This window comes from Heterodontus francisci, chromosome 29 (genome assembly GCF_036365525.1).
Source record: "Heterodontus francisci isolate sHetFra1 chromosome 29, sHetFra1.hap1, whole genome shotgun sequence".
Taxonomy (NCBI): domain Eukaryota; kingdom Metazoa; phylum Chordata; class Chondrichthyes; order Heterodontiformes; family Heterodontidae; genus Heterodontus; species Heterodontus francisci.
The window spans coordinates 45999082-46021925 of record NC_090399.1 but is presented as its reverse complement, the minus strand read 5'-3'; the positions used below and the strand labels follow the sequence as shown (position 1 = coordinate 46021925).

Sequence of the window (22844 nt, the reverse complement as noted above, 5' to 3'; positions counted from 1 at the left end):
GGTGGGGGCAGATTGGAGAGGGGTTGGTGTCGAGATTCTGATTTTCAAGATTTCAACCCCCGTGCCCACGCCCCTACCCACCTGACCCAAACCCACACCTTTGTTTTCGTGCTGAAACCTCCAATTAATATTTCAGAACGACATACATCCGATCGCTGATTGTGGGGATATTGCGAGTGTGTTGGAGAAAAATCTTTCTCCTCTTTGCATTTCAAGTCAAATTGAAAATATTTTCCAAAATAGCAGATTGGCAATTTGATGAGAAATAAACGGAGGAAATGTCCAGGAAAGAGCGACCTTTACAAAGAGCTTTCCCGTTTGTCGACACACAAGCCCAGTTACCTTCCTGGCGGTGAGCTTGTTCTTATTGTTTAGAATGTACACGGCTGAATCGACAACAACAAAGGAGACTTTAGCTGCATCGTTGGTGGAGAATTGCAGGTCAAACACACTTCCTGGTCTGTGGGTTGTATTATAGTCCTTTATTTCAATCTGTAAAAATAAATCAGCAGACAATTGCTGAGATAATCACTTACCAGAAGGACAGGTGGTGTACGAACCACAAACAGATTAAACAGGCTCGGCAAACTAACTTAAGAAGACATATATTGTGACCGCTAGTCCTCAATTTGCAGATTGTAACTCTGTTTGTAGAAAGGATCTCGAGACACTGAAGAAGGTGCAAAAATGATGCATAAGGATGATAGCAGAACTGAGAGGTTATATTTATCGGGAGAGGCGTTACGTGTTGGGGCTCCTTCCTCTCGAAAAGTGGAGGTTGATGGGATGACCTGATGGAGGTCTTTAAGATTATGAAAGGGTTTGCTAAGGTAGACAAAGAGATGTTTCCACTGCTGAGGAACTACAAGCCACAAATATAAGATAGTCAGTAATAAATCCAATAGGGAATTCAGGAGAAACTTCCCTACCCAGAGAATGGGGAGGATGTGAAACTCACTACCACAAGGAGCAGTTGAGGCCAATACATAGATGCATTTAAGAGGGAATTAGCATATGAGGGAGAAGGGAATAGAGGGTTATTGCTGATAGGTGAGGAAGGGTGTGGGGTGGCACATGTGGAGCATAAATACTGGCAATGACCAGCTAGGCCGAATGGCCTGTTCCTGTGCTGTAAATGTTATGTAATTCTATGTAACATTAGGGCTAATGGTCAGTGCGAGTGGCTGGGGAAATTGGAAGGTGATCTATTTTCATCCCCTCATCGAAGACTCAAATGTGATGATGTATCAATTCTCCAACCTGTCAAATAACAAAAAGCTCATCGGTTGTTTTATTTTCCCAAGAGGGAAATATATGAAAGGTTTAAAGTCTAACAATCTAGAAAGCATTTGGGTGAAGAAGATTTGAAAGGTTGACTGGCAGTGGCAAAGCAGATGTATTGAGGAAAGTCCTATTTGCACATGTGCCTCATCGGAGTTCAGGCTAAGTACAAGCAGATAATTTTAATCAAACTCACGGGGAGGGTGATATCCCCTGGGATCAGGTGAAACGCCAGTTTTACAGCCCACCTAATATCACTGTTTGCTGATTTCAATGTGGACTAACATTGGGCAAGATGCAACATTCCCTCGTATGGTGTGCGGCCTGTTTATTGCACTGCACAGTACATTCCTGAATATTTTATTAACACACAGGGGCCCTGTTCTTTGCAGACAGAAAGAACATGTACACACATTGCGCCTGTTTCGGCTAAACAAAATAAGTGACAGCCATTCACTGGTTCATTCCTCAGGGCAATGCCTTGACCAATCAGAGGATGTGCTGCTGATGATTTTCCCTCCAATTTCGCTCCCGGAAACAAAGCTTGGCAGTTAACTGTCAATCACCATAAACTGGTGCATTCTCCATGGCAACGCCTCTATCAATCAGAGTTCATATGCCAACCAATCAGCACTCTCTTCTCATACAGTATAAAGTTGTTGCTTTCCCTTTACATTAGTATTCTTGTGGATTGTCCTGATGAGTGCAAAATGAAAAGCTTCAAAAACATGTCTCTATTTTCAGCAATACTCACATTCCTGATTGCTGCACGGCCGTGCACCAGGCCCGCCACCACCCCTCACTAACCCCCCGCCACTCCCCGGCAGCTTAGCGGGAGCATTGGCGTGATGTGATGCACCAGGCAGTTTAAACTTGCTGCCAAGTGTCCTTGGTGCCCTTGTCTGTCTATACTGAAGCATCCAATTGCAGATCAGATGAAAAACCTCCATCTATTAGGCAGGGGTCAGACTGGGTGGAAGTCACTGGGACCTGACTTTGGGCTGAATTTGACTGGCCTCCGGGAACAGTGACAGTGGGGGGAGGGGGTGCTGGCAAGATATCGGGGATCTGAATCAGGACATCTTCCTGTCGCTGTCCCACCGCTGGGGAAGCTTCCCAGGGGTGGGGAGGAGATGGGCAGAGGTGGTCAATAATTAAGGCAGCCCCATACCCCCCCACCACCTCCCCCCCACCATGTGCGGAGATTGCCAGCTTCATGAAGGCAGCTTCCATGCCACAGCCCAGGGTGCCCATCAGAGCCGGAAGCTGCACGGCCCAAAGAGGGGGCCACGGACACAACAGGCAGACCTCGCGGCACTAACCATCCACCCCAAGAGGGTTTTCTCTCCCATCCCGCGGGGTCTACCAACCCTGGCCCTGAAAATTTACATATTTACTTACCTGCCTGAGGGCGCCTCCCATTTCGAGGCAGCCTCAAGGTCTCTGACCCGCCCCAGCAGTGCCCACCTCTCCCGGTGGTGCTGCTAAGGCTTCAGACCAGAGGCCCTCTGATTGGGCCTGCAGCATCAGGAGCCCGCCCACCATCCTTAAGTGGATGCTGAGCCTGCAGGTGGCCAATTGGGAGGGCACCTGCGGTTAAAATCGCCAAACCAGTCCCGCTGCCAACAAGTGTGGGCTCAGAACCTGCTTTTCAGCCCGACATTGCGGTCCTGAAGCCCACGATAAAATTCAGCCCATTGTCCCGTAACAGGAGAGAGAGCAAGGGAACACGTCAATACACAATGTCAGGCAAAAGGACACTGTACAGAGAATGGAGCTGTCAGACTGAGAGTCAGGCCGACAAGCCATCAGGTTGGAATAAGCAACTCCACAGGACTGAAAGTACAACAGATGCCCATCAGGAATTCTACCCTGTAGAGAAAATTATCTCCAGGCCCTTGGGAGAAAAATTGGAGGGAAAATCGTCAACAAAGCACCCTCAATTTCCCAATTTCTCACCCCAATCGCGCCTGGCTCCACCACTGGTGCGAAATCAAGACAAATTTCACCAAAGTAAGAAAAGCAATTAGTGAACATCCGCCTGAGTTCCCTATTGGTGAACCAGTGATAAAAAAGAACAAAAGGGAAGGTCTTTTTTTAATTCTTTCATGGGATGTGGGCATCACTCGCAAGGTCAGCAGTTGTTGCCCATCTCTGATTGCCCTTGACAACTGAGTAGCTCACGAAGCCACTTCAGAGGGCCGTTAGAGTCAAGCACATTGCCGTGGGGCCGGAGTCACGTAGGCCAGCCCGGGTAAGGATGGAAGATTTCCTTCCCTTCAGGACATTAGTGGACCAGATTATGAGAATTGATGATAGTTTCATGGCACCATTACTGAGACCAGCTTTAATTGAATTTAATTTCCAGCCATAACCATGGTGGGATTTGAACCCATGTCCCCAGGGCATTAACCTGGGCCTCAGGACTACTAGTGGAGTGTCATTATCACTTCGCCACAATCTCCCTTATCTGGAATAGTGGGGGGGGAGGGGGGAGGAAAGGGGGGGGTGACAAAATGGCGCAAAGCAAAAGTGCGTGGCAATAGGACAAGTAAAGAAACAAAAGATGTGTCTAGAGGTGGTGTAAATGGTAACAGCAGAATCGTCACCAACAGTCCAAAATAATGGAAGTAGTGTTTATGATCTGAAATTGTAGAACTCAGTGTTGAGTTGGAAACCCAGGAACATAGGAGCAGGAGTAGGCCATTCGGCCCCTCGAGCCTGCTTCACAATTCAATTCAATCATGGCTGATCTACCTGAACGTCATTTACCCACATTATCCCCATATCCCTTGATATCTTTAATATCTAGAAATCCATCAATCTCTACCTTGAATGTACCCAACGACTGAGCCTTCACAGCCCTCTGGGGTAGAGAATTGCACAGATTCGCCACCCTCTGAGTGAAGAAATTCCCCCTCATCTCAGTCCTAAATGGCCATCCCCTTATTCGGAGACTGTGTTCCCTAGTTCTAAACTCACCAGCCAGGGGAAACATCCTTCCTGCATCAACCCTGTCGAGCCCTGTCAGAATTCTGTATGCTTCATTGAGATCACCTCTCATTCTTTTGAACTCTGGAGAATACAGGTCCAGTCTCCTCGATCGCTCCTCATAGGACAATCCCACTATCCCAGGAATCAGGAAGGTTCTAAAGTGCCTAATCAAGCTTGGGTTGAGCATCATTGGAACAGAGTTGGAGGCCGAGGACGGAGAGTGGGAGTAGGGTGGAGAATTAACATGACACGGCCTGCTAAACAAAAAAAAGTTTTCCGCGATAAAACCAAGTGAGGAATAGTTAGTGTTTGTTCACCTGTCCATCGCAATGATCTTCCACATCAATCCACACTGCATTTGCCACAATTTCTTTCCTCCCTCCTATATGAATGTAATAGTAAGCAAGAAGGCGGAAGGTTGGAACCATGTCTACGACCACTGGAAGGTGCAGCATTGTAGGGTCCGCCTTGCGGATCCTATCGGCGGTGATCACCCTGCCTTTGCTTACGAGCTGCGGGTAAAACAGATGCAACAGGGTACAAATTCATCCGGTGGTAACGCAAGGCAGGTAAATCAATCAGCCTCCATTACCCACCCAGCCAATAAAAAGCTTCATTGAAAACAACTTAGCAACACAACTTAGTGCAGCTGTACCTAGCGGTAACCAAGCAGAATATGGAGGGAAACTCAGAGGAATTGGCTGCTGTATCTCACTGCGTCAGGATAGAATGAACTGGAGGTTTCAGCTGCCACGTCCTTTGGGGATGATCATTGGAAAGGATGGTTATAACGGAGCAATGGACAGACTGCTGAGGGAGTGTGGATTTGTTAGCCCTGCCTAGTCAGCTGCGGCAGTTGTCAGTCACGTGGTACCACCTGACCCGAGTTAGGGATTCAGCGTGGTTTCGGCTGGAAGGTGATGGGGCAGTCGTTACATTGGCCACTTGCACAGTGGAGGCCTGAGGAGCGATGCCAAGGTTTGGAATCCCAGGGGATCCTGGGTAAGACGAACCAGGCTGGTCTGTGGGAGTTTTAATGACCTCATTGCTGGGTCATGTGGGAGAGGCCTGTTTATCTGGAAGTTTCCAGCCAGTCAGTAAATTCCTCAGACTCATGAACATGGGCTGGCATCATGCTGTGCCAAGCACATCCACCCAGGCTAATTACAAGCGAGGCACCGGGTGGGAACAGTGAGAGCCCTTTTTTTAAATAAGAGGAAGAAAAAAAGTACTTGCATTTCTATAGCACCTTTCACGACCTCGAGATGTCCCGAAGTGCTTTACAGCCAGTGAAGTGCTTTTGAAGTGTTGTCACTGTTGTAATATAGGGAAACGCGGCAGCCAATTTGTGCACAGCAAGCTCCCATAAACAGCAATGTGACCATGACCGGGCAATCTGTTTTAGTGATGTTATTCAAGGAATAAATATCGGCCCAGCACACTGCGGGGTGGGGGGGGGTGCGAAGTCCCTGCTCTTCTTTCCAACAAAAATGAAGCATTTTTGTGTCCCTGTTTGACTACCTATTGGTCTGCATCTTGCAGATTATAACGCACACACCAGCAGGAAAACTGAGGTGGATAATAGGGTTGGAGAAGGGCTCGTTTCCTAGGATAGCACCTAATCTCCCCCTTCTCCCATACATGCTCCTATTAGTCAGGTGATCGGAAGTGACAGCAAGGGAGGAATGGGCAAACACGTATGCCCAAGTGCAGAATCCTCATTTACAATATCCCAACTCCCTGAATTCAGATAAAACACAACAGCAGTGCATTGTTTGGCAAGGGACATTTGTATACGGATTCACTCCTTCAGTATTTAAACCTATTTGATGGATGATTTATACTGTAAGATCAATCAAACACAAATGTGCTGGCCATGGCTCAATGGGTAGCACTCTCACCTCTGTGTCAAGAGGTCACAGGTTCAAGTCCCACTGCAGAGAATTGAGCTGTGGTAGCGAGGGAGTGTTTGGATGACATGTTAAACTGTCTGCCCTCCCAAGTGTTTTGAAATTGTGCTGTGGGGCTTTTTTTTTTTAAAGACAAGCAGGGAAATTCTCTCCGATATTTATCCTTCAATCAACATCACGGGAGACAAGTGAGAGTGTTTTTTCTGGACTTCACTCCCCATCGCAGTGTAAATGGACGAGAAACCTCTTGGACTGGTTATTAATACCTGTCGACCGTGTCCTTGGTACCATTTCAATTCAACAAGTAAGATTCATATCTTTGAGTACTATTACTTACAATGTAGTAATAGTAATCAACACTTTCACTGCCCGTCTCTGCGATTGCTGTGAATTCAATGTTCAGGTCCTGACCGGTCTTCAGGACACTGTGTGGTGCCCTGATGTGGAGGTAACTCTTGCTGGGAGATTGATAGAGCTGAGCCGTCACCGTTCCTTCATGGAATTCTTTCCCAAGTTCCCCATTTCCAGCCGTCACCTAAACAAACAACACTCTGGGTCATTGGAATATTAGAAAGAGGAGACCCGCAGTTGACCAGATCTCCAGCTAAGGCCTGTCTTTCCTGAGCAAATGGATGCTTGAACCTTTTTACCTGATTGATTGAGAGAGTCAGTATTGGTCATGTAGATAGAGAAATCCGCCTTCCGAGAAAGGCCTCCATACCATGCGCGAAATAAACATGGTTCAGCCATAACAACCTCAACGCCCATTTGACGTTTCATATTGACTGCCCTTCAGCGCCAGAGAATAAAGACTGACTTGGGCGGGGACATAAAACAGAATCACATTGCAAGGCTGTTACATGCCCCACCCCAAGTTCCATTCCCTTGGCTTCAATATAACAGAATATCAGTCGTGTGGTGTAACTGGCAGCAGAAGTGACTCCGTCTGTATCGTGTCCTCACCCAAGTCCGATTTCACCCCCAAGTCTGTATCGGTCTTTTCTAAGAAGATGTTTGGTAACTCTATCTTCCTACATACTGATTAACCTATCTGTATCATTGTAATTACCTACTTATCCATCTATCTGGCTGCTTGTTCATCTGATTTTACATTCTCATTTCCATATTTGTAATTATACGCCTTTGATTAGTGATTGGGACCTTATCCTCTTTAGGCCACAATAACATATTATTACTGTGTTCTGTAGCAAGGTGGATAATACCTGCCACAGCACAAATTGGGGCATCAATAATGGGAAATAAGGAAATGGCGGAAGCGTTGAACAGATCTTTTGTGTCTGTCTTCACTGTAAAAGACACAGATAACATCCCAGAAATACTTGTAAATCAAGAGGTGAAAGGGAGGGAGGAACAATTACAATCACCAGGGAAAGGGTACTGAGAAAACTATTGGAGCTAAAGGCTGACAAGTCCCCAGGACCTGATGGACTTCAGCCTAGGGTCTTAAAAGAAGTAGCTGCTGAGATAGTAGATGGTTGTAATTTTACAAAATTCCTTAGATTCTGGAATGGTCCCATCAGATTGGAAAATAGCACACAAAACACCTCTATTCAAGAAAGGTGGGAGACAGAAAGCAGGAATCTACAGGCCAGTTAGCCTAACTTCTGTCATAGAGAAAATGCTAGAACCTATGACTAAGGAGGTTACAGCAGGGCACTTAGAAACTCTTAATGCAATCAGGCAGAATCAACATGGTTTTGTGAAAAGGAAATCGTGGTTAACTAATTTGTTACAGTTCTTTGAGGAAGTGAAAAGCAACGTGGATAAAGGGGAACCTGTAGACGTGGTGCATTTGGGTTTCCAAAAGGCGTTTGATAAGATGCCATGTCAAAGGTTACTACACAAAATAAAAGCTCATGGTGTAGGGGGGTAACATATTAATATAGATAGAGGATTGGTTAGCTAACAGGAAGCAGAGAGTAGGGATAAATCAGTCACTTTCGGGTTGGCAGCTGTAACAAGTGGAATGCCACAGGGATCAGTGCTGGGGCCTCAACTATTTACAACCTATATCAATGATTTGGATCAGGCGACAGAATGTATGGTTGCTAAGTTAGCTGCTGACCACAAAGATAGGTAGGAGAGCAAGTTGTGAGGAGGATGTAAGGAGTCTTCAATGGGATTTAGATAGGTTAAGTGAGTGGGCAAAAATTTGGCAAATGGAGTATAACATGGGAAAATGTGAACTTGTCCACTTTGACAGGAAGAATAGAAAAGCTGTATGTTATTTAAATGGAGAGAGAGGGCAGAACATGGTGGTACAGAGGGATCTGGGTTTCCTTGTACTTGAATCACAAAAGGGTAGTATGCAGGGACAGCAAGTGATTAGGAAGGCAAATTGAATGTTGTCATTTATTGCAAAGAGAATGGAATATAAAAGTAGGGAAGTTTTGTTACAGCTGTACAGGGCATTGGTGAGACCACATCTGGAGTACTGCGTACAGTTTCGCATTAGAAGCAGTTCAGAGAAGGTTCACTCGACTGATTCCTGGAATGAAGGGGTTATCTTATGAGGAAAAGTTGGAGAAGTTGGGCCTGTATCCATTGGAGTTTAGAAGAATGAGAGGTGACCTTATTGAAACATATAAAATCCTGAGGGGACTTGATAGTGTAGATGCTGAGAGGATGTTTCCCCTTATGAGAGAGACTAGAACTAGGGGACATAGTTTAAAAATAAGGGGTCCCCCATTTAAGATGGAGATGAGGAGAAATTTTCTTCTCTCAAAGGGTTGTTAGTTTGTGGAATTCTCTTCCCCAGAGAACAGTGGAGGCTGGGCCATTGAATATTTTTAAGGCTGAGTTAGATAAATTCTTGATTGACAAAGGAGTCAAAGGTGCCAGCAGTTAGACAGGAAAGTAGAGTTGAGGCCACAATCAGATCAGCCATGATCTGAATAAATGGCAGAGCAGGCTTGAGGGGCCGAATGGCATGCTGTTGCTCCTTAATCACCTTGTGCACATGTTCGTATGTAACTTATCAACATTGTATTAAATAACATTAATGCTGCTCTTTGGTTCTTTTTAGTTTTCACACAGACCAGTATGATTTTTGGTGACACCTCCCGACTCCCCGAAGCCTGTCCACCATCTACAAGGCACAAGTCAGGAGTGTGATGGAATACTCTCCACTTGCCTGGATGGGTGCAGCTCCAACAACACTCAAGAAGCTCGACACCATCCAAGACAAAGCAGCCCGCTTGATTGGCACCCCATCCCCCACCTTAAGCACTCACTCCCTCCACTACCAACGCACAGTGGCAGCTGTGTGTACCACCTACAAGATGCACTGCAGCAACTCACCAAGGCTCCTTCAATAGCACTTTCCAAACCCGCAACCTCTACCACCGAGAAGGTCAGGGGAAGCAGATGCATGGGAAGAGGGGTGGGTGGAGGCTCGTGTGGAGCAGAAACACCAGCATGGACCAGATGGGCTGAGTGGTCTGTTTCTGTGCTGTACGTTCTATCTAAGTCTTTGCAACTCCGTGTAACTCTGCAACCCTATATAATTCGACAAAACTTTATGTCACTTTGGGTGATTCTATGTAAATCGATGTCATTTTATGTAATGTCGCTCGACCTGTAAATGTCCGACCGTTCAATCTGTTTCTAAAAACAGCATTAAATTTCCCCATATTAGAAAGATAGTTAATTGTATTCACATCCAATGGCTTTACCTTCATGTTAAGGATATTTGCATTGGCTGGAGCCCCCCTTTCAAAGACGACAAGACCATGTTGATCTGTGTTTAGAGTCTGTCCTCCCTCAATGTTCACGGGTACATTGACAGCCGGAGTCCCATCGGGATAGGTTACAGTCGCCTGTGGACACAATTTCCCAAAAGCACTCATGAGAACATCCCAGGCGGAATTCTGATCCATCACTTTAGCATAGATCCTCAAGCCGGCACATTACAATGGGGCTGTACGAATGAGCTTTATCACCTCTACTTTACTGCTATATACTAAAGAGGTTTAAGTTCGATTCACCAAATGCTCAGCATATAGACAGGGCTGCCTCTGAAATATGAGAGTATTCTTGACGTCATGATATGCAATGTCTTTTATTCTTATTTCCAGTTTTTCCTGGAGAAATCAGATCACGAGTGTTGCTAAGAGGAACACCTCGATATTGTCTCTGTATTAAATGTGCTTCAGGTCCTCCCGCAAGGTAAGGCAGGATGGGGGAGAAATTCGGCTGTGGAGGGGCAGCGCAAAATGGGCGGTCTCACATCAGCCACCCATTCTATGCCCCACCTGAAATTCAGCTGCATTGACTTCAATGGACCTGATTACGGGGAGGGGAGTATAACAAATGCCCAAGGGATACCGTTCGCTTTCTGCTGCCACTCCAGGGCGAATGTCTACAGTATTGCAGCTTCATAGCGACCACGCTAAGTGCTAACCTGATTTGTCCCTGCTTGGCACTCTTTCTTTTGCCTGGATTTGATAACCTCACTATTAAACTGGAATTAAATAATCAGCCCATTATATTCAGTACCTGGATTGTGACAAGTAAAGTTCAGGAAATACTTTCAGTGAGTTTTGTTTTGAAGAATGAGACGTAATCAGATTGAAAAGTGGATATCATTGAAAAACCATTCGGTGCACAATCAAACAAAAGAAATAAGCATCCCAAATAGCTGAGATTAAAATGTAAGTAAGGACATCTTAAATATTGAATTATAAATTGTTCTAAAATAGGTCTGTGGTAGCATTTGTTCATTGAACACTCCCGAATGAGATATCTCAGCACAGAACCTCCCACAACTTAAGACCCGGGTACGTAGCATAGTGGTTATGCCAATCAAGTAGTAATCCAGAGACCGAGACTAATGATTTGGAGACCATGGCAGCTTAGAAATTTAAATTCAATTAATTTTTTTTAAAAAGTAGAATAAAAAGCAAATGGTTACCAGGAAACTACTGGATTGTGGCAAAAACCCATCTGGTTCTCTAATGTCCTTTCGGGAAGGAAATCTGCCATCTTTATGCGGTCTGGCCTACATGTGACTCCAGACCCACAGCAATGTGGTTGACACTTAACTGCCCTCTGAAATGGTCTAGCATGACACTCAGATGTATTTAAGAAGGTGACTGATCACCGCTTTCTGAAAGGCAATTAGGGATGGGTAATAAAAAAACAGAAAATGCTGGAAATTCTCAACAGCTCTGGCAGCATCTGTGGGGAGAGAAAAACCGAGTTAACCATTCAGTTTGATGACCAGATCCTGGTGACAGATCATCGACCTGAGACGTTAACTCTGCTTCTCTCTCCACCGACACTGCCAGACATGCTAAATATTCCCAGCACTTTCTGTTTTTATCTCAGATTTCCAGCATCTGCAGTATTTTGCTTTTATTTAATTTAGAGATACAGCACTGAAACAGGCCCTTTGGCCCACCGAGTCTGTGCCAACCAAGAACCACCCATTTATACTAACCCTACAGTAATCCCATATTCCCTACCACCTACCTACCCTAGGGGCAATTTACAATGGCCAATTTACCTATCGCCTGCAAGTCTTTGGTGGTGGGAGGAAACCGGAGCACCCGGCGAAAACCCATGCAGACACAGGGAGAACTTGCAAACTCTGCACAGGCAGTATCCAGAATTGAACCCAGGTCCCTGGAGCTGTGAGGCTGTGGTGCTAACCACTGCACCACTGTACCACCCACCACTGCAGATGGGCAATATATGTTGGCCTTGCCAGCAAAGTCCACAACCTGTGAATGAATAAAGGTTGGAAGCAAACCTGGGACATCCTGTGTATAATGATATAGTTGCAAAACTGTTTTCAACCAAAAGGCTAATAGGAAAATCCATAGCTCTGCATGGATCAATGTTTAGATCAATGTTAGACACTTAACTGGCTGGGCAGGAATTCCCACGGAATCGTAGGGAACACTGATTGTACATCCTTCCCAAATACTGACTTCAGTGTAGAGTTAAATTAGGCTGGGCAGTAAAACCAGCATCGCATCCCGAGTCCTGTCAGTTTCCCAATGGGAGGCCAAGATTAATATTGCCCTGATTACTTACCACCGTAGCGAAGGGAGATTTTGGTATGAAGTGACGGGTTGTTTTTGATAAATCGATTACATATGGCGAGGAAACAAATTTGATGTTGCTGAGTTCTAGCTCTTCCATTTCACCACCTGTGTGCAGATAGAGACGCACTCAATCCATCAATTTTCTTGTTTTGCGTCTTCCTCGACAGCACCTTCCAAACCCGCGACCTCGACCAACTAGAAGGACAAGGGCAGCAAATGCATGGGAACACCACCACCTGCAAGTTCCCCTCCAAGTCACACACCATCCTGATTGGAACTATATCGCTGTTCCTTCACTGTCACTGGGTCAAAATCCTGGAACTCCCTTCCTCACAGCACTGTGCTTGTACCTACCCCACATGGACTGCAGCGGCTCACCACCACCTTCTCAACGGCAATTAGGGATGGACAATAAATGCTGGCCTGGCCAGTGACGCCCACATCCCATGAATGAACAAACACATATATTGCACAAACCATGCAATTATATCAAGACATAAGAGAATTTCTCCACATTATAGAGACAAAGCTCAATTGGGCAGAGGAAAATAGCTCTGATATCTTGACCTTGAAGGCCTTTCAGTTGGGACGTAACCATAGGCCTGTCTGTTTGTTTTGCTGGACATTGGAGATCCCATCGTACTATTGAAGCAGGGAGACTCCATTGGGCTAGTTTGGACTTTGTGCCATAGCATAGAAGAAGAAAAAAAGACTTGTATTTATACAGCATCTTTCACAGCGTCAGAATGTGCCAAAGCACTTCACAGCCAATGAACTAGTCTTAAAGTGAAGTTACTGTTATACTGCAGGAAACATGGCACCAATTTGTACAAGGCAAGATCCCACAAACAGCAATGGGATAATGCTCTGTTTCTGTGATGTTGGTTGAACAAAGAACAAAGAACAAAGAAAATTACAGCACAGGAACAGGCCCTTCGGCCCTCCAGGCCTGCGCCGATCCAGATCCTCTATCTAAACCTGTCGCTTATTTTCTAAGGGTCTGTATCTCTTTACTTCCTGCCCATTCATGTATCTGTCTAGATACATCTTAAAAGACGCCATCGTGCCCGCATCTACCACCTCCGCTGGCAACGCGTTCCAGGCACCCACCACCCTCTGCGTAAAGAACTTTCCACGCATATCCCCCCTAAACTTTTCCCCTTTCACTTTGAACTCGTGTCCTCTAGTAATTGAATCCCCCACTCTGGGAAAAAGCCTCTTGCTATCCACCCTGTCTATACTTCTCATGATTTTGTACACCTCAATCAGGTCCCCCCTCAACCTCCGTCTTTCTAATGAAAATAATCCTAATCTACTCAACCTCTCTTCATAGCTAGCGCCCTCCATACCAGGCAACATCCTGGTGAATCTCCTCTGCACCCTCTCCAAAGCATCCACATCCTTTTGGTAATGTGGCGACCAGAACTGCACGCAGTATTCCAAATGTGGCCGAACCAAAGTCCTATACAACTGTAACATGACCTGCCAACTCTTGTACTCAATACCCCGTCTGATGAAGGAAAGCATGCCGTATGCCTTCTTGACCACTCTATTTACCTGCGTTGCCACCTTCAGGGAACAGTGGATCTGAACACCCAAATCTCTCTGGACATCAATTTTCCCCAGGACTTTTCCATTTACTGTATAGTTCACTCTTGAATTGGATCTTCCAAAATGCATCACCTCGCATTTGCCCTGATTGAACTCCATCTGCCATTTCTCTGCCCAACTCTCCAATCTATCTATATTCTGCTGTATTCTCTGACAGTCCCCTTCACTATGTGCTACTCCACCAATCTTAGTGTCGTCTGCAAACTTGCTAATCAGTCCACCTATACTTTCCTCCAAATCATTAATGTATATCACAAACAACAGTGGTCCCAGCAAGGATCCCTGTGGAACACCACTGGTCACACGTCTCCATTTTGAGAAACTCCCTTCTACTGCTACTCTCTGTCTCCTGTTGCCCAGCCAGTTCTTTATCCATCTAGCTAGTACACCTTGGACCCCATGCGCCTTCACTTTCTCCATCAGCCTGCCATGGGGAACCTTATCAAACGCCTTACTGAAGTCCATGTATATGACATCGACAGCCCTTCCCTCATCAATCAACTTTGTCACTTCCTCAAAGAATTCTATTAAGTTGGTAAGACATGACCTTCCCTGCACAAAACCATGTTGCCTATCACTGATAAGCCCATTTTCTTCCAAATGGGAATAGATCCTATCCCTCAGTATCTTCTCCAGCAGCTTCCCTACCACTGACGTCAGGCTCACCGGTCTATAATTACCTGGATTATCCCTGCTACCCTTCTTAAACAAGGGGACAACATTAGCAATTCTCCAGTCCTCCGGGACCTCACCCGTGTTTAAGGATGCTGCAAAGATATCTGTTAAGGCCCCAGCTATTTCCTCTCTCGCTTCCCTCAGTAACCTGGGATAGATCCCATCCGGACCTGGGGACTTGTCCACCTTAATGCCCTTTAGAATACCCAACACTTCCTCCCTCCTTATGCTGACTTGACCTAGAGTAATCAAACATCTGTTCCTAACCTCAACATCCGTCATGTCCCTCTCCTCGGTGAAAACCGATGCAAAGTACTCGTTTAGAATCTCACCCATTTTCTCTGACTCCAAGCATAACATTCCTCCTTTGTCCTTTAGTGGGCCAATCCTTTCTCTAGTTACCCTCTTTCTCCTTATATATGAATAAAAGGCTTTGGGATTTTCTTTAACCCTGTTTGCTAAAGATATTTCATGACCCCTTTTCGCCCTCTTAATTCCTCGTTTCAGATTGGTCCTACATTCCCGAGGTGAGGACACAGGGGAAAACTCCCCTACTCTTCTTCAAAATAACACCATGGGATCTTTTACATCTACCCAAGAGGGCGGACAGGCCTCAGTTTAACACCTGCTCTGAAAGATGGTTCTTCTGGCAGTACTGTGCTCCCTCAGTACTGCACTGGAATGTCAGCCTCTGGAGGAGGGGCTTCAACCCATAGTCCTCAGACTCAAATGAAGGTGCTACCAACATAGCCACAGTTGGCATGCATAGGAAAGTACAAGATTGTAAGAAATAGGGGCAGGAGGAGGTCATTTGGCCCCTCAAGCCTGCTCCACAATCATGGCTGATCTGATTGTGGCCTTAACTTCACTTTCCTGCCAGCCCACCATAACCCTTGAATCCCTTGTAGATCATAAACCTGTCCAACTCAGCCCAGAATATATTCAATGAGCCAACCTCCACTGCTCTCTGAGGTAGAGAATTCCAAAGATTAACAACCCTCTGAGAGAAGAAATGCCTTTTGGAAATCTAAATATACTACATCTACTGGTGCCCCTTTATCCATCCTACTTGTTACAATCTCAAAGAACTCTAATAAATTTGTCAAGCACCATTTCCCACCCATTTTCCATCTCTCACAATTTTTATTTCCAAATCTTGCAATATGCAGTTCAGCTGATTTCCTGCAGTAATTGATGGGAATCTGGGAAAATCCAGCCGAACGTCCTGGCCTAAACATTGAAAACTTTAATCACTATGAACTGCATTATAATAGTATTTAATAGCATTAATCCAGCTTACTTACTGACTAATTCCACAGTAGTCACTGCCATATACAGGCGCAGTCCCACTAGCTCATTTCTGGACAGCAGGTTGGATTTTTGCAATAGATTTTCAGTGTTTACAGATGAATTGACTTCTCCATTCAGCATCTGAAAATAAGGATAAAGGCATCTTTACTCATGAAGAGTTGATGTGAGAATATTGCACAAAATTATTGCTCTCCTTTTTAACCTCAAAAAGTTGCGTATTATCACTAAAAGCTAGCGGACTGGTCCAAAAAATATATAAAATGGCCAAAGGAATGTTGTCCTTTATGTCGAGTGGAGTGGAATGCAAAAAGGTGAAAGTTATGCATCAGTATATAAAGTTCTGGTTGGACACCAACTGGAGTACTGCACTCAGTTCTGGGCACCCCACCTCAGGAAGGATAGACTGGCATTGGAGGGGGTTCAGCACAGATTCACCAGACGGACACCAAAGATAAAATGGATAAATTATGAGGACAGGTTGTGTAGACGAAGCTTGTATTCCCTTGAGTATAGAAGGGCGGATCTAATTGTGGTGTTTAAAATGATTAAAGGAGTTGAGAGGGCAGAGAGAGAGAAACGACTTCCTCTGGTCGGGGAGTCCAGAACAAGAGGGCGTAACCTTAGAATTAGAGTTGGCCGTTCAGGGGTGATGTCAGGAAGCACTTCCTCACACAAAGGGGAGTGGAAATCTGGAACTCTCTCCCCCAGAAAGCTGTTGAGGCTGGGGGGGGGGCGTCCATCGAAAATTTCAAAACTGAGATTGGTAGATTTTTGTTGCATTAAGGGTTACAGGGACAAGGTGGGTAAATGAAGTTAAGATACAGATCAGCCATTGAATGGTGGAACAAACTCGAGGGGCTGAATGGCCTCCTCCTATTCCTACGTTTCTTGCAATTTGATTTTCCTCTGGTTCTCCTCATTTACTTACATGTCATCTATGTGAGGAAACACTTTTGGACTAAATTCACCATTTCATGATCTCTTTTAACCTTGAACTATCAGGTTATCATTTTTAGTGCTTTTCTGCACCATCCCTTATCCCAGCTTCATCATCTGCCCCAAGCCCATTCTATCAGCCTCAATGTTTCCCGATTACTGTATCTGAATATAGCCTTCTTTATATTGTTAGTATTTCAGTTTTATTCTGCCTAGCTGGTTATCAGTCTGCCATTATGTACTCAGATGCCGGTTGCTCTTTGGCCATCATATATACCTCTCTCCAATTATTTGTATTATCACCATAATCTACATATCTCAGAATAGACCTCGAAGCCTAATAGAGGTGTCCAAACTTATGAGAGGTTTTGAAAGAGCAATAAGGGCGGCACAGTGGCGCAGTGGTTAGCACCGCAGCCTCACAACTACAGGGACCCGGGTTCAATTCTGGGTACTGCCTGTGCGGAGTTTGCAAGTTCTCCCTGTGACCGTGTGGGTTTTCGCCGGGTGCTCCGGTTTCCTCCCGCAGCCAAAGACTTGCAGGTGATAGGTAAATTGGCCATTGTAAATTGCCCCTAGTGTAGGTAGGTGGTAGAGAATATGGGATTACTGTAGGGTTAGTATAAATGAGTGGTTCTTGGTCGGCACAGATTCAGTGGGCCGAAGGGCCTGTTTCAGTGCTGTAACTCTTTCAAAAAAAAAATTAGGGAGAAACTATTTCCTCTGGCAAGTGGGTCAGTAACCAAAGGTCATGGATTTAAAATAATTGGTAAAAGAACTAGAGGGAGAATAGAGAGATTCATAGAGAAATACAGCACTGAAACAGGCCCTTCGGCCCACCGAGTCTGTGCCGACCATCAACCACCCATTTATACTAATTCTACACTAATCCCATATTCCCTCTCACATCCCCACAATTCACCTACCTACACTAGGGGCAATTTACCTATCAACCTGCAAAGCTTTGGCTGTGGGAGGAAACTGGAGCACCCGGCAGAAACCCACATGGTCACAGGGAGTACCCAGAACTGAACCTGGGTCGCTGGAGCTTGGAGATTGCGGTGCTAACCACTGCGCCACACCGGGGGAGGGAAATGAGGGGAAATTTCCTCATGCTGAGGGTTGCTGAGATCTGGAACATGCTACCTGATAGGGTGGTGAAATCATATTCCATAAAGACTTTGAAAAGGAAATTGGACATGTATTTGAAGAGGACTAATTGGAAGGACTATGGGGAAAGAGCTGCATTGTGGGACTAAACTGAACAGCTCTCTCACAATGTGGTCCCCTCTGGGCAGATCGAGTGACCACTTTACGCAACACCTCCGCTCAGTCCGCAAGCATGACCCCCAGCTTCCGGTTGTTTGCCATTTTAATTCACCACCCTGCTCTCACGCCTACATTTCTGTCCTCGGCCTGCTGCAATGTTCCAGTGAAGCTCAACATAAGCTCGAGGAACAGCACCTCAGCTTCCAGTTAGGCACTCTGAAGCCTTCTGGAGTCAACATTGGGTTCAACAATTTCAGATCATGACCCCCATTTTGATTGATTTTTTTAACCATGTGCCGGTTTTTTTTAACCATGTGCCGGTCTTAAACTTGTTTTTCATGTTTTTGCTTTCAGACGGAGCTGTTCATTCTTTTGCCATTAACACTGTCTCTGGATGAATACTTTGTCTTTTACTACAACTATTACCACTCCCTTTGCCTTTAATTCCATGATATCTTTGTCATTTAATCTTTCCCACCCTCTGCCCTCTTTGGTTCTTCTTCCACCACCAACTCCCTCCCCTTTTGACTTGCTCAAAACCTATTTCTTTTCTAACCTTTGCCAGCTCTGATGCAAGGTCATCGACCTGAAACGTTCACTCTGCTTCTCTCTCCACAGACACTGTGAGACCAGCTGAGTATTTCATTTTAGCTCTGTCACAGAGCCTGCACAAGTACGATGGGCTGAATGGCCTCCTTCTGTGCTGTAAGATTCCCTAATTCTGTGATCTTCTTTTCAAGTATTGGGGTGGAAAGTTGCCTTGGGAGGCAGTGACGAATGGGTGGCGAGTAGTCACGGCCCACTCCATCACCAGATGATTAGGATCAGTGGAACTGGATATTGGATGGACAGTACAAGATCTGGTCAGTGGGATACCACCCGCCTAGTGCTAACTCCCAAGGCAAGTTCCACTCCATGGTTTACCTTCATCAAATGGAATTTTACAACACAGCTGGAGGATAGCATTCCCATGGTGCCTGTGGGCTCTCTGGAAGAGATGTCCATGTGGGGCCATTTCCCTTCCATTTCTCCCCACCTTGTTACGTTCTTTTCTGCTCAAATTTTTATCCACTTGGCTTTAAAAATGTTTCCTGTATTTCGCTTCTGCTATTGTTGTTAGCACGTCTGAGTAAGCGCCTCCTTATATATATCTTCCTAACCTCTCTCTCTATGCTGGTATGGTGATTAGTGTCCCATGGTTACCAACCCAACAACCAGTGGATATAGGTGCCCCAATGTACAAGTCCAAATGTCATCATTTTGAACACTTCTATCAGACGTCCTCTTAACCACCTTAACTCCAAAGAAAGGATCCTAGTTTCTCCCATTGGTAAACTGCAATATTTATATAGGTGCAGACGGTCGGGAGAAATCCTCACGGAGGGTACCAGCACCGCAGAATAGCACAGATTTAGTCGCAACATAAGGAACCCATTAAACTCAAGTGCCCACATCTCAAAACAAAAGTTATAAAGAGATACGTACCGTTAATTCTTGCTCTAGGCCTCCAATGTATGTTTTATTGCCATGACCATGGAGGATCCCGAATCTGACAAATGCCTTTCCCGCCACAGCTTCACCATATGTGTGCCTTTGAAAGACAACAGTTAAATTTACTAGATATTGGGTCAGAATCTGCTGAAAGAATGGCAACGTGTAAATGAAGGCCCATTATTAATGCGTAAATTGGCCAGAAACTTGTGGTGAGGAACAGATACCTCTTGAATTGTGGATCGCCACAATGTGTCGGACCTGCATTTCTCTCTACGCCATTGGTAGAGTTGTTAATCCATTTGATTAAAAGGGGGGAATTTTGTGCTCTCCCCTCTGGTGGGTTTGGAGGCGAGGAGAGCATAAAATTGGGTGGGATGGCGGCGAGGGGAAACCCCGCCATCCTCCCATCTCCACCAAAATTAAATCCGGGGTGGGATGGCCTATGAACGGCACCAAAAACAGTGTGGGCTGTTGCCCATCTCCAGGGGTGGGGCCCTTGTTAAAAGGCAATTAGTGCCTGAACGAGGGACCCTGTATCGGGAAGGGGGGGTGGGCTCCCTGAGAGCCACCCGACTGCCCTTGCTAACGCCCTCCCTACACGCCCCTCCCCCGCGACCCCCACCCCGCGACACCCCTCTCGCCCTGACCTACCTGACTCCAGCCACCAGCGGCGCTGCTCAGTGGGAGAGCTGCCAGCCTCTGATTGGCCAGCAGCTCTCAGAGGGCGGGCATCCATCGCTGGGGTCCTTGTTCTTGTGGAAGGCCTGCCGCTGTCCACTTAAGTGCCCAATCGGCACTGGATTCAGCAGGCCTTCCACAGAAGAGGCGACGCGTGGTTCCCAGCGTCACTTTTCCCAGACGTCAAGACCCGCCCATCGTTCCCAGCATAAAATCCCAGCCAAAGTTTTTTATTTACTAGTTACTGAAATTAATCCCCACTTAAAAGGAGCAGTTAACAACTTCATCAAACAAATATTACAGATTAATAGCTAGATTTATAGCAAAATACTTAGAGCAAATCTTACACCATGAAATCTTATCCCATACATGTGGAAAAAAACATGAATCAAATTGCCAGCTTCATTTTCACATTTTGCATTCACAACCAGGAAAAATGATGATGTCAGAAAGCTTCCTATTGTTGTTTCTTTTTCAGGACATTGAGGAGGAACCGAGTTAGAAAGGAACTTTGGTTATGTGAACAGACCTGGGACCTGTACTACTGACCCAGGGCCATTTGAGCTCAAATCCCATTATGGAATCTTATGAATCTGAACTTAGTTAAAACAAAAATTAAATAAGTAAGGAATTGCTCAAGATTATTACTGAAGGCAATACTTTGTGAAGAGGGAAATAATGAGCAATGAATGTGTCTCCTGAATGTTGATCTTTGTGCAGCAAAATGATACAACTATTTCAAAGCCTTAAGGGTGGATATCCATAAAGCAGGCAGCACCCCACTGGTGATAAAGAGTTGTCAGTAATTATCTGGACAACAATAATGGGAACCATCAATGATCTTAGAAACCAAGGAAATTGCTGCCTTGAGCTGACCTTTATATTTCTGTGATCAGAAATTCCCAGGGTGATGTTGTGTGGGTCACTTGTTATACAGCCCACCTGATATTCCATTTTATTCAGGCCTAAGGAACCAAATATTGGGCTGGGCGCATAACGCGTGGTCGATGTGACCTCGTCTGGGTTGTGATACCGTCCAAGGCGAATATCTGCCCCCATCAGGAGGAACTGCAACTTAATCCACTCATCACTGTTTATGAATCCACTGCAAGGACTATTCACTGCTCTGTCAGCACTGGAGATCGACACTCTTTTCCTGAAGCTGCAAGACTCCACCTGGGCACGGAACTTTCCTCGAGCTCCGATACACTGCCGGCAGAAATTTAAAGGGGTGGCGTAGTGGCAACGTCACTGGACTAACAATGCAGAGGCCCAGGCTAATGCCCTGGGGGCATGGGTTCGAATCCCACCAGGGCAGTTGGTGGAATTTCAATTCAATTAATTAACTGAAAAAAATCTGGCATTGAAAGCAAAGTCTCAGTAATGGTGCCATGAAATTATCATCGATTGTTGTAAAATTCCTTTAGGGAAGGGAATCGGCTGTCCTTACCTGGTCTGGCCAACGTGTGACTCCAGACCCACAGCAATGTGGTTGGTCCATAGCTGCCCTCTGAAATGGCCGAGCAAGCCACTGGTCAAGGGCAATCAGGGATGGGCAACAAATGCTGGCCTTGCCAGCGACACCCACATCCCATGAATGAATAAAAAAATCGCCACAAAAATTCTCCTGCTGAATGTTGCCTGGTGCAAATGCTCAAAACATATTGTTGCTTGAGGCAATCACTGGCAGTTCTTCATTCAGAAAGATGCAAGCACTGCTACGCTGTCCAAAAGCCCAGTCTTTCCACTTACTTTGCCACAATTTTGAACCTGAACTCATCCTTCGTCACAAGGTAGAACATTTCGTCTGCTTGCACCTTGACATCAAACCTGGGGAGAACTTTAACAACATACGATTAAGTTTCAACCAATGCAAAATATCTACAGTTATATTGGCAAAGGAGCTCCTCCACTTATCCCATTGGAATTGGCCCAAGTGTGAGAAAAGGACAGAGGCGCCAGAGGAATGGATTCCCATTCCAAATTCCACCTCCTACAAATTCAGGTGCCTCCGGGGATTAAGTCTTCTTTTCACCTTCCCAGGCCCTGGAATTGGGAATCAATACTCTGCTCTGGGTGGCAGGGGTTTTATTGTATATTTGTGTCATGCATGAATACATGGAGAGGAAATTCGATGGATAACTCTTTTCACAGGTGCAGAAACCACTTTATTGCTAGGTGGGTGCATATTGTCTGGAGACGAAAACCTGCAGGCATTTTCCAATGGCAGGGTTCCTTCCAAACAACTCGATGCTGATTGGCTCCAAACTCTAGCTACTTAACAACAATTACAGCTCAGTGACCCTATATATGGTCCCAACATGAAGTCGAATAATCAGTGGTCCACTGCATGAGAGAATACTCTTGCTGTTCATTGAACCATTGTTACCCAGCTTTGAAAGAGCAATGCCATAGGATAGCCAAGCATGATAAATAAGTGTGTATGCATGTGCGCATGTGTATGTGCACGTGTCTGTGTGCACGCATGCATGTATGCGCATGTCCGTGCATGCACACGCATGTATTTGCATGTGCATGTATGTGCATATGTGTGCCAGTGGTGTGGTGTGTGCGTGCATGTATGTGTGTATTTGCGTGTGTGAATGTACGTATG

The 22844-nt window shown here is 45.6% G+C and overlaps 1 protein-coding gene across 1 annotated transcript in view; it reads right to left on the bottom strand.

The window, feature by feature from the left end:
* The window catches only part of LOC137346263 (complement C4-A-like), a 156185-nt gene that overhangs the window by 68239 nt on the left and 65102 nt on the right, over positions 1-22844 (bottom strand). Inside the window, exons 7-14 of the mRNA XM_068009725.1 lie at positions 21983-22070; positions 19544-19649; positions 15847-15973; positions 12246-12361; positions 9881-10024; positions 6523-6720; positions 4593-4787; positions 343-492 (exon numbers count right to left, since the gene is read on the bottom strand). Of these exons, the coding sequence (XP_067865826.1) occupies positions 343-492; positions 4593-4787; positions 6523-6720; positions 9881-10024; positions 12246-12361; positions 15847-15973; positions 19544-19649; positions 21983-22070 (1124 nt within the window). The remainder of the gene's footprint in view (positions 1-342; positions 493-4592; positions 4788-6522; positions 6721-9880; positions 10025-12245; positions 12362-15846; positions 15974-19543; positions 19650-21982; positions 22071-22844) is intronic.